The sequence below is a fragment of the Mesoplodon mirus genome (genome assembly GCF_964341445.2).
Source record: "Mesoplodon mirus genome assembly, chromosome: 2".
Taxonomy (NCBI): domain Eukaryota; kingdom Metazoa; phylum Chordata; class Mammalia; order Artiodactyla; family Ziphiidae; genus Mesoplodon; species Mesoplodon mirus.
In genome coordinates this window covers 199848565-199860093 of record NC_138977.1, presented here as the reverse complement: position 1 = coordinate 199860093, position 11529 = coordinate 199848565, and the positions used below count along the sequence as shown (strand labels likewise).

Sequence of the window (11529 nt, the reverse complement as noted above, 5' to 3'; positions counted from 1 at the left end):
GGCTTTCTCTAGTTGCAGTGAGCGAGGGCTACTCTTCGTTGCGGTGCGCAGGCTTCTCATTGCAGTGGCTTCTCTTGTTGCGGAGCACGGGCTCCAGGCATGCAGGCTTCAGTAGTTGTGGCATGCGGGCTCAGTAGTTGTGGCTCGCAGGTTCTAGAGCTCAGGCTCAGTAGTTGTGGCGCATGGGCTTAGTTGCTTCGCGGTGTGTGGGATCTTCCTGGACCAGGGATCGAACCTGTGTCCCCTGCATTGGCAGGAGGGTTCTTAACCACTGCACCACCAGGGAAGTCCAAGATTGACTTTATGGGAATCAGGATGCCAGGTAGTGGTGATCACACTGTCTCTCTTTACCCAGACTCCCTTCTGCCAGCCATGGACACCTGCTGTCAGGTGGGAAGAAAGAGTGGACTCCACCTTGGAGACAGTTCTCCCTTTGAGCAAGAGCGCATCTGCCATGCCCAGACACCAGTCCTCTCTACACCAGAAGGGAAACACGCTTCTTAGTACACCCGGCCATTCACTCATGCCCCTGTGCCAGGCACGGTGCTAAGCGTTTGGCACGTGTGATCTCATTTCAGCCTCCAAAGAGCAGCCCCATTTTCAGATGAGGAAACTGTGGCTTAGAAAGGTCAGCTGCCTGCCCCCAGGCACACCTAGGATGTGGCTCCAAATGCAAGCTTGCCTAAGCCCAAAGCTTGGTTGTTGACACAGTTCCAGCAGTTAGGAAAATGCTCTGGAGCCGTTGCAACTCCACTGCCTGGGTCATGATAGGCTGCCCAGGGTGACAAAGCCCTTCTCCCCCAACCAGAGCTTGAGCCCTAAGTCAAACATCCAAACCATCGCTTCCTTTTTGTTTAGAGCAAGAGGCTAAGCATCAACTTCCGTTTCCTCTTGCCTATTGTCATAGCAGATTACAGCCCCAATGACCTAAAAAAGGCCTTCCTGCTGGCCCTGGGCTCAGTGCTTTGGACGCAGAAGCCCTGTTCCTTCCACATGAGCCTCAAAGAGGTTTTTAAGAGCAGTGGCTACAGGGGGTGCTCCTTGGCTAAGAGTTGGATCTCCCAGCTTTTGCCCATTGATCGCCTGTGTGACCTTAGGGGTGTCACTCAACTCCTTGGACCCATGTTTCCCCATCTGTGAAGTGAGGACACGTGCTCTGTCCTCCTCACTTAGATAGTAGCTGAGAAGCTGTTTTGTTAGTCAAGAAGAGTGTTTTGGATTATAATAATGAGCTCACATTTATTGCCTTCTCATTATGTGCAAGGCAGTGTTAAGCACTTTTACATGTGTTACCTTATTTAGTTCTCATAAACCCTATGGGTAGGGTAGGCATTCTTATCTCCATTTTACAGATGAGGAAAACTGAGGCTCAGAGAGTAAGGCGACTTGCTCAAGGTCAGACAGCAAGTGGTAGTACTTGAATTCTAACCCTGAGGGTCTGACTACAGGACCCATCCTACAAACGTGAGTGGTCCGTATTAGCCATATATATGTGGCTAGTCATGGAGATGGCTAATGCCTCTGGGTGGAAGACGTTGCTGGAATTCAGGGTCGAGGTGGTTAGTGCTTCACCAAAAAGGTGAACCCTGGGGTGCAGGGTGGGAAAGAGTATGCTCAGGCCATCTGGATGCCTCTTGTCCCCTCTCCTGGCACCACATGCCTTATTATTATTATTATTTTTTTGCATTACGCAGGCCTCTCACTGTTGTGGCCTCTCCCGTTGCGGAGCACAGGCTCCGGACATGCAGGCTCAGTGGCCACAGCTCACGGGCCCAGCCGCTCCACGGCAGGTGGGATCTTCCCGGACCGGGGCACGAACCCGTGTCCGCTGCATCGGCAGGCGGACTCTCAACCACTGCGCCACCAGGGAAGCCCCCACATTCCTTCTTAAGGAGGCTCTGAGCAGATGCCTCAGGATGGAGGGCTGGCAGGGAGGCTGTGGACCTCCAGTGCTCATTCTAGAGTGATGGTTCATCCAGGGGCTGTATCCAGTCATGACGCAGACTCGGTTTGCGGGCCCGCAGTGTCTGCTGTCTAGGAAAAGGATAGGAAGGCTGCCACTACCCAGGGCCTTTTCATCTCCGCATCTGATTTGCAAAACCCCAGCGGCTCAGCCATTGCTGCTGTTTGCAGCTGTCTCTGGTAGGGTTTTGGCTTTAACTGCTTGTTTGCAGAGCTCCCTCTGGTGGCAAAAGTGCACCATGGCACCCTTTACAAGGTACCACTAACAACATTACGGAGCTGTACGCATTTTGACAAACATACCTTTCGCATTGAAACCACAGAGAGAGTAGCCCAGTGGGTTCAGTAGTATTATTACCACTTTACGGAATATGAAACGCAGACTCAGAGAGGTTAAATCCTTGCTCCATGTCATGTGGAACGTAAGTCCAGACTCGAACCCAACACTTAACATCTGTCTTCTCTCAAGTAACTGTCTCCACATCTAGGCCTCTGGTTGTGAGCACCGGCTTGCTTACAATAGTTTCCAGACTTGTCTTCCTCTTCCTCTTCAGGCCAACAGTTCCTTTTTCTCAGACTTACAATCCAGCTCTCAGCCTGTGTCCCGGGAATGAGGCCCGATGGGAGGAGTTGGTGGTGACCCGTGCAGCTGAGTCAACGCTCAGCTGCCTTCGCTGCCTTTGCTGCAGTGACGCTTTCTCATGTTAACAGTCTGGATGCTCCCTCTGCTCTGTGTGCAAGGACAACTTTTTATTTTTAGTAAACCAGTGAAGACTAATATATGCACAGAAAGGTGCACAAATTATAAGTGTACAGCTCAATGAGCTATCACGCAGTGAATACATCCATGTAAACTCCCTTCTGATAAAAAATTCGAATATTACCACTGTGCCCACTCTCAGCTGTTACCACCATGAAAAGTGCTATCCTGACTTCTAATACTGTAGATTAGTTATGGCTGGTTTCGAGCTTCAGGGGAGCCAGTGTGGCTGGTGAGGCCCCTGGTTCATAGCTAGTGCCTTCTTGCTTTGTCTTCATATGGTGGAAAGGGCTAGACATCTCTTTTATAAGGCACCAATTCCTTTCATGAGGGTCCACCCTCACGACTTAAACACCTCTCAAAACTCCACCTCCTAATACCATCATCTATGGGGGTTAGGATTTTAACATTTGAATTTGTGGGGGACGCAAACTGTCATTTCATCATTTTGTAACAAGGGGGAAAATTCACACTGTATCAAGTGAAGGAAGCAGAATGCAAAATCTTTGTCAGCTTCTGGTTCATTTACAAGATTGACTCATTGAAGTATCTTACTCAGTGGGAGCTAAAAAAAAATGTTTGTAAAATGAATGTTTAAAGCCTAATCAGCCAAAAGCCCCAGGATCAAGCCTTAGTCTGACAAAATCATATTTACTGACTTGAATTGAGGGAGGGAATTCTGGAGGAATCTTGGAATGCTGCTCTGCAAGAGAGGGGAGGGAAGCTCTTTTGTAAGGTTTGGGCTCTGGCTAAAGGATTCTGGGCAGGGTCTCAGGGGAGTGGGAATGTGGATTGCTTTCTGGTTCTGAAGTGGAATTAGGAGAAGAGGATATTAAGTAGGTGGGATTGAGTGCTGTCATGAGGCAAGGGTGGTTTAGCAAGTGGGTATCCACAGTAATAAATGAAAATAGCTAAGTGGGTTTAGACCATCACTGCCTGCTTTTTTCTCTTTCCAGCCCAAACTAGTTTTCACTCCTCAGGTCTGGCCAGGTCTTAACTCTTTTTTTTTTTTTTAATTGAAGTATAGTTGATTTACAATGTTGTGCCAATCTTTCAAAGTGATTCAGTTATACACATATATACATTTTTTTAATTAATTAATTAATTTGGCTGCGTTGGGTCTTCGTTGCTGCACGCAGGCTTTCTCTAGTTGGCAGCGAGGGGGGGCTACTCTTTGTTGCGGAGCACGGGCTCTAGGCACGCAGGCTTCAGTAGCTGTGGCACACGGGCTCAGTAGTTGTGGCTCACAGGCTCTAGAGCACAGGCTCAGTAGTTGTGGCGCATAGGCTTAGTTGCTCTGCGGCATGTGGGATCTTCCTGGACCAGGGCTCGAACCCGTGTCCCCTGCATCGGCAGGTGGATTCTTAACCACTGAGCCACCAAGGAAGTCCCCCTTTTTAAAAAAAAAATTCTTTTCCATTATGGATTTTCCCAGGAGATTGGATATAGTTCCGTGTGCTATACAGTAGGATTAACTCTTTCAAATAAATTTGTCTCTACGCTTAAGTTTTGAAATTAGATTTTTAAAAAATAATATAAATGTACGTTTGTTTTTTAACCTGCAAAGGAATTCCAGTTTTATAAGACTCACTCCTGGGTGGGATAAGAAGGGTGGGAGGGAGATGCAAGAGGGAGGAGATATGGGGATATATGTATATGTATAGCTGATTCACTTTATTATAAAGCAGAAACTAACACACCATTGTAAAGTAATTATACTCCAATAAAGATGTAAAAAAAAAAAAAAAAAGACACTCCTGTGGCCAAAAACCCTAGCCCTGGAGTAAGAGCCCCAGCGACTCCCTAACACCAGCACTTCTTCCCTAGGAACTGATCTCCTCGGAGCCCCTCCCAGATCGGAGCCTGGAGAATACGTAAACCGGATGTTGACTCTTTTGCCATGGTAACGGACGTGAATACGGAAGTTACGCCAGAGGAAGAGGAAGTGGAGCGGGCTGCGAACCCACGTGGGTCTTGCGTGTGTTTCTCGGTCCTTGGACCCCGGTCCTTTAAACTCACCCCCGGCTTAGTAGACATGGGTCGTTCGGGGAAGTTGCCCTCCGGGGTCTCGGCCAAGTTGAAACGCTGGAAGAAAGGCCACAGCAGCGACAGCAACCCGGCCATCTCCCGCCACCGCCAGGCCGCCCGCAGCCGCTTCTTCAGCCGGCCCTCAGGTAGCAGGGTCGCGACCCAGGCGCAGCCGGCGGCGGGGTTCTGGGCGGGCCTGGGTCTCAATGGATTTGAGCCTCTCTGCAGGCTCTGGGGCCCAAGCATCGGACCTTTCGTCTCCTGAAATGTCCGATCTGGAGCCTGTTGTAAAGGTCCACCCTCCCCATTTAAGAGATGCAGAAACCGACTCCACAGGAGGGTGATGACTTGGCTAGGGTACCACGAGTATCAGTCAGTACTCACGCCTATAGTTAACCATGGTGGCGCTTTACAAAGCGCTTTCACCCTCATCTCTTTCCCAGGCCCCTCACTGCAGCCCTCACCCGACTCCCACCGGCGAAACTTTTACCTGGAGGGTTCCCTCTCTGAATCTGATAAGTTCTAGGTGTACAGTGGACTGCTGAGGCAGACCGCGTTCAGAATTTAGCCTCTCTGGTTGGGGGTCTAGACTCCGCCTGTTTGTTTCCTAGGGGTAGTTCTTGTTCTCTTAGCCAAAAGGAGGCTCGGGTAAGAAGTGGGGTCCTTACCCTTTGCCTCCGGTTCTCAGGAAAGAGCGACTTGACAGTTGATGCGGTAAAGTTGCATAATGAGCTGCAGTCAGGATCCCTGCGTCTGGGTAAAAGCGAAGCCCCTGAGACTGCCATGGAAGAGGAAGAGGTGGCGCCAGCTCTCACCGAGAAGTCCTCGGGCACCTTCCTGAGCGGCCTTTCCGACTGCACAAACGTCACCTTCAGCAAAGTGCAGCGCTTCTGGGAGTCCAGCTCGGCTGCCCACAAGGAGGTAGGGGGGAGTCTCAGGACAGCCAGAGGCTAGTGAGGGGAGGCCAGCTGACTGCTGTCCAGTGACAACAGGTGGAATCTCTGGATGATGTGTCACCCCTCCTACCCTTTGTGTCTGCTACTTATTACCCCTCCTAGGGCAGGTTCCACTTTCTGCTTTTTCTAAGAACATCTTCCTGGCTCAAGTGTCAAGTCCCTCAGGGTATTTTCCTGACAATTTTCAAATGTCCAAAACATTTTTTGCAAACATTTATCTCTTCAACTGTACTTAACACAGGCCTTTTTATATATTCATAGAATGTTTTCAGGAAACATTTGTTGAATAAATTAATACTGAATAACAGTGGTTAAAAAATGTTTTATCTAACAAGACCTAAATATTATTTTTTTAGTTTCTAAATTATATATACATATATTTTCATTGTTTAAATGAAAAATGTCAAAACTATAAATGATAACAAAGTGAGGTGAGTAGAATAAAATATGAAAGTTGTTCTCCCAGCTTAACTCCTTTGTGGTAGTTACTGTTAACTGTAACAGTACTTTTCTAGACCAGCGCTGTCGAAAACAAATGTAATATGAGCCACATACGTAATTTAAAATTTTCTAGTAGCTATGTTAAATAAAAGTAAAAAAGATGCAAGTGAAATTAACCTTAATTATATATCTCATTTAACCTGGTATGCCCAAAATATTGTTGTTTCAACTTATAATCAATATTTTTACAAGTGAGGTGTTTTTGCATTATTTTTATCATACTAAGTCTTCAAAATCTAGTCTGACACCTCCATTTGGAGGCTAAATCTTCATTGGCAATACTTGATTTGTATTTAAAGTTCATAAAACTTACAGTTGCAAAAGTAGATTCATATACCCAAGTAGTTCTAAATCTGTTTCCCAATAACTGGATAAAGTATTTGTTTGTTTGTTTGTTTGTTTTGCGGTACGTGGGCCTCTCACTGTTGTGGCCTCTCCCGTTGCGGAGCACAGGCTCCAGACGCGCAGGCTCAGCGGCCATGGCTCACGGGCCCAGCTGCTCCGTGGCATGTGGGATCCTCCCGGACCGGGGCACGAACCCGTGTCCCCTGCATCGGCAGGCGGACTCTCAACCACTGCGCCACCAGGGGAGCCCAAAGTATTTGTTCTTAAATATAAATAATATAAAAATTTTAAGATGCAGTTCCTCAGTCATACTAGCCACATCTCAAGTGCTCAGTGGCCTCTTGTCAAATTACCATTGTAGACTTTTTTACCCACATTTTGTTCAGGTTTACTGAAATGCCATTATATTTTATATATACTGTTCTACAACTTTTTTCGCCACTGATCAGTGTTTCTGAGTTAATCTATGTAGTTGTTCACTATTCTTTTCAATAGTTACATAGTGTTTGAATTTGTCATTATTATATAATGAGTACATTATTAATCCCTTGTTGATGGCTGCTTTATTGTTCCAGTTGGTTGTGGCAGTGAACACTTGTGCATGAATGTTTACACATTTGTGCAGGTATTTCCATATATAAGGGGTAGAGCCTTAGAGGTGGGTTTTGGGCAGATGTGTGAGCTTTCCTGTTGCTGGGCCCTGTGTGTGTTTCCCTGGCTCTGGATGCTGCTCATCTTGTCTGCTCTGGGCTTTGTCAGGAGAATAATTTGTGAAGGAGGAAGGAGAAGAGGCTACCCTGCGGTGGGGTTTGATCGGAAATAGATGTCATAGGTACCTTCTCCCTCATGTGCAGATCTGTGCTGTCTTGGCTGCTGTCACCGAGGTGATACGCTCCCAGGGTGGGAAGGAGACGGAGACTGAGTACTTTGCTGCCCTGGTGAGTGGGTGTGACTTGCAGGTGGGTGGGCTTTCCGAGTAGCAGATTATTCAGGCTATAAGGAGAAGGCAGGGGCCCCTGCATGCGGGGATGAGAAGGACAACCTTAAACAGGTGAAAGCGCTTCAGTTATTCTCAGGTGGCTTGGTAAGCCTGGTGGGATTTGCTACATTATTCTTGTAAAACAAAATCCACTACTCTCTTTTATTTTTTTCTCCTAATCCATGAAACTGAGTTACACCCAGGGGATTCTCTAGTAAAATTGTTTTCAAAGTGTAGTCTGGGGGTTCCCAAGACCCTTTCGGTGGTTGGTTAAGTCAAAATTATTTCCATAATAATGCTAAACCATCATTTACCTTTTTCACTCCCATTCTCTCTTGACTGTACCCTGGAGTTTTCCAGAAGTTACGTGATGTCTGATGACATTTTGACAGCTCATGGAATTGTGCTTGCATATTTGTGTGTTTTTAAAAATTCTCAGTTTTAATTTTTAATATGATAAATATCAATAGATATAACTTGTGTAAACAAAGTCTCTTTGGGGAAATCATCAGTACTTTTTTTTTTTTTTTTTTTTTTTTTTTTTTTTTTTTTTTTTTGCGGTATGCGGGCCTCCCACTGTCGTGGCCTCTCCTATTGCGGAGCACAGGCTCCGGACACGCAGGCTCAGCGGCCACGGCTCACGGGCCCAGCCGCTCCGCAGCATGTGGGATCCCCCCGGACCGGGGCACGAACCCGTGTCCCCTGCATCGGCAGGAGGACTCTCAACCACTGCGCCACCAGGGAAGCCCGTCAGTACTTTTTAAGGGTGTAAAAGTGTGAGAACCACTACTGTGGAACAGGGGCCGGCAAACTATATAGCCCATGGGCATAATCTGACTCGTGCCCTGTTTTTGTATAGCCCTAGGGCTGGGAATGGTTTTTACATTTTTACAAGATAGTTAAAATACACAAAGAAGAATACGCAGCAGAGACCATATGTGGCCTGCAAAATCTAAAGTATTTATTATCTGGCTCTTTACAGACAAAGCTTTCTAACCTCTGCTCTAGACTAATGAAGTAGATTAAATAGCACTATATGGTTTTCATAATGTGTCAGGTAGTGTTCTAAATGTCTGATGTATATTAATTCAATTAAACCTCACAACAACTTATGATCCCTATTTTACAAGTAAGGAAACCGAGTCACAGAAAAGTTAAGTTGCTAGTCCAAAGTCACAGTGGTGGAGCTGGGATTTGAACCTCTGACACCAGCATTCTCAGTCATAACCGTCCTGCTGGGCACACCCCCATACCCCATTTGCCCAGCGTGACACATTTCCCACTCACACCCCATGGTCTGGCCTCAGATGACAACAATGGAAGCGGTGGAGTCCACAGAGTCTCTGGCTGCTGTTGCTTACCTGCTGAACCTCGTCCTGAAGCGGTGAGTCCTGGCTCCTTATATGGGGAAGAAGGGAGTGGGGGTGGAAGGGAGGAGGAGGATCAGGGAATTATTCAAAGGAACAAAAAGATGCTAAGTATCAGGTGGCATTCCACTGGCTCAGGCTCCAGGGTGGCCTGGGATGTTACAGGGCAGAGTGTGAGTGCTGGTGCCTGGCCAGGGGCAGCCCTGTGCCGCGAGTGGGGCAGGAGGGACAGGGTGGAGTGTTGAGCCACGATGTCTGGGCATCTGCAGCCAGGGGCCAGGTGGGGAGAGGACTTGGGGGAGTTTATAAGGGCCCGTCTGGTGGATAGTGGAGAGCGGGTGGTGGAGAAGGTGGGGCAGGCAGGGAGCTCAGGTGCCATGGAAATGCACTGAACCGGGCGTCAGGAAGGGTGGGCTCGCGGAGTGACTGGGCCAGCGCTGCCCCACTCTGTCCAGCTTCTCCTCCAGACCAGCTGCTCTCGGAGGCCCCTCTAGTCTTCTGACCTTCTTTCTTCTCTCCCTGTAGCGTGCCCAGCCCTGTGCTCATTAAGAAGTTCTCTGATACCTCCAAAGCCTTCATGGATATCCTGTCAGCCCAGGCCAACAGTGGCTCCACCTCTGCCCTCCGATGGGTCAGTGTTTGGGTCTCAGTGTCCCCCTGCCGTCTTCCAGAGCCCATCTGATTTGGCTACAGCTTGGACACTCCCTGGGAGGGGTATAGGCACTCTGTGGACCCTCAGAAAGCCCTTTGGCGCTTTCTGGAGTTGGTGAGAAGCTGGGCTCTTTCCCACCTGGGTGAAGCAGGTGGAGCTGAGAGACCGCCTCTCCTCTGAAGGTCCTCTCCTGCCTGGCCACCCTTCTGCGGAAGCAGGACCTGGAGGCCTGGAGCTACCCCGTGACCCTGCAGGTGTTCCATGGGCTGCTGAGCTTCACTGTGCACACCAAGCCCAAGGTGAGGCCGTGGGGCACCAGGACGTGGGAGCGGGCAGCCACTCTAGTAACCGGGCTGGGCCTGGCCTGCTGAGTGGACTGGGGAGGTCACCCTGAGCTCTGGGCTCTTGTCTGGAGGTTCTCCTCCTGCCTGAAGCCCTATCTGCTAGCTCCTCCTATAGGAGGGAGGGTCACGGTCAGGCCCATTTGAGTCTCTGCTGCCTCATTGGTCAGTGACTTGTTTAGTTACAGTGGCAGGAGAGAGGGCTGGAGGGGGGCTTTGAGTCACACAGACCTGAGTTGAATACTGGACTCACTGGTTGTGCTGTGACCTTGGGCAAGTTACTTAACCTCTCTGAGTCTTGGTTTTTAAGCTGTAAAACAGGGATGATAATAACAACTTTGCTGCAAGGTCGCGGTGACACTCTGGTGTTCCCCACGGGCCTGGTGCAGGTCCTGGCTTGTAGTAGGTGCCCAGTACGTTGTGCTTGGCCACTCTGCTTCCTCCTGAAATTTAGCGCGGGGAACATGTAACAGTCGTAAGAGTCACTCCCTGTGCTAAGCGCTCTGATCCCAGGCAGGCTCATGCCTCCTTCCCTGTGTATCCCTGCAGTGGTTCCCTCACTTGCTTCAGATCTCTGCTGAAACGTCATGTCACTGAAGTGACACTTTCCTGATCGCCGTATAAAAAGTAACCGCCCCTGTTTTATTGTCCACAAGGTACTTTTACCTTCTGGTGTACATTTCTTTATTTCCTACCTCCCAATGAGTTGTTGGTTCACCGCTGAACTGGTGGACACTCCATATTGCTGGACGATTGCATGAATGAAGGAATCCGTGTTGTAAAGATGAGACACTGAAGCTCAGAGACTAAGTGGTCTGGTTTGCTCAAGGCCAGTTGGTGAGTTAGCAGGAGAGCAGGAATGGAAAGCGAGGTCTGTCTTACTCGGCAGCCCAGGAGTCCACACACACGCAGCCCCAGGCGTGGCCTTGGCCCTGTAGGAGGTGTGCGATCAATGCTCACTGCTGGTGGTCATGAGAAGCACACACACTGCTGGTTGAACACTGACCCGGCCCTGTCCCCCTTCCTTGCCCCTCAGATCCGGAAGGCTGCCCAGCATGGAGTGTGCTCCGTCCTCAAGGGCAGTGAATTCATGTTTGGTGAAAAGGCCCCTGCCCACCACCCTGCTGCCATGTCCACTGCCAAGTTCTGCATCCAGGAGATCGAGAAGTCTGGAGGTGGGAAAACGCAGTTGAGAGTGGGCGGTGGAGAACAGGGCCTGCTGCAGAGAGCGGGCTGGAGTCTCAGCTGCCCTCTGTCCACCAGGCTCCAAGGAGGCCACCACCACGCTGCACATGCTCACCCTGCTGAAGGACGTGCTGCCCTGCTTCCCGGATGGCCTGGTGAAGAGCTGCAGTGAGACTCTCCTCCGCGTCATGACCTTGAGCCACGTGGTGAGCTTGGGCCCCGGCGCGTGGGGATGCGCCGAGGAGGAGAGAGGACAGAGCTTCAGACCCCAGGCCCGTGGTGCTGGCACTTGGGAAACTCACTGTTCAGGCCAAAAGCAGGGGCCAGGGTCTCCCGGCCCCCGCGCTGCTCTTAGCTACACCCAGGGACAACATCTCATCCCCGGTGTCGGATAGACTGGGCATCTTCAGTTGGGAGGTGAGGTGAGGGAGAGGGTGGAACCCTGGCGGGGCC

At 49.6% G+C, this 11529-nt stretch overlaps 1 protein-coding gene across 1 annotated transcript in view; it reads left to right on the top strand.

Annotated features, from left to right (window-relative positions):
• The first annotated feature begins 4639 nt into the window (after positions 1-4639).
• The window catches only part of RRP12 (ribosomal RNA processing 12 homolog), a 30167-nt gene continuing 23277 nt past the window's right edge, over positions 4640-11529 (top strand). The window contains exons 1-8 of the mRNA XM_082630249.1: positions 4640-4896; positions 5439-5671; positions 7407-7490; positions 8839-8915; positions 9424-9529; positions 9733-9849; positions 10928-11066; positions 11155-11282. Coding sequence (XP_082486375.1) covers positions 4758-4896; positions 5439-5671; positions 7407-7490; positions 8839-8915; positions 9424-9529; positions 9733-9849; positions 10928-11066; positions 11155-11282 — 1023 coding nt within the window. The 5' untranslated portion in view covers positions 4640-4757. The remainder of the gene's footprint in view (positions 4897-5438; positions 5672-7406; positions 7491-8838; positions 8916-9423; positions 9530-9732; positions 9850-10927; positions 11067-11154; positions 11283-11529) is intronic.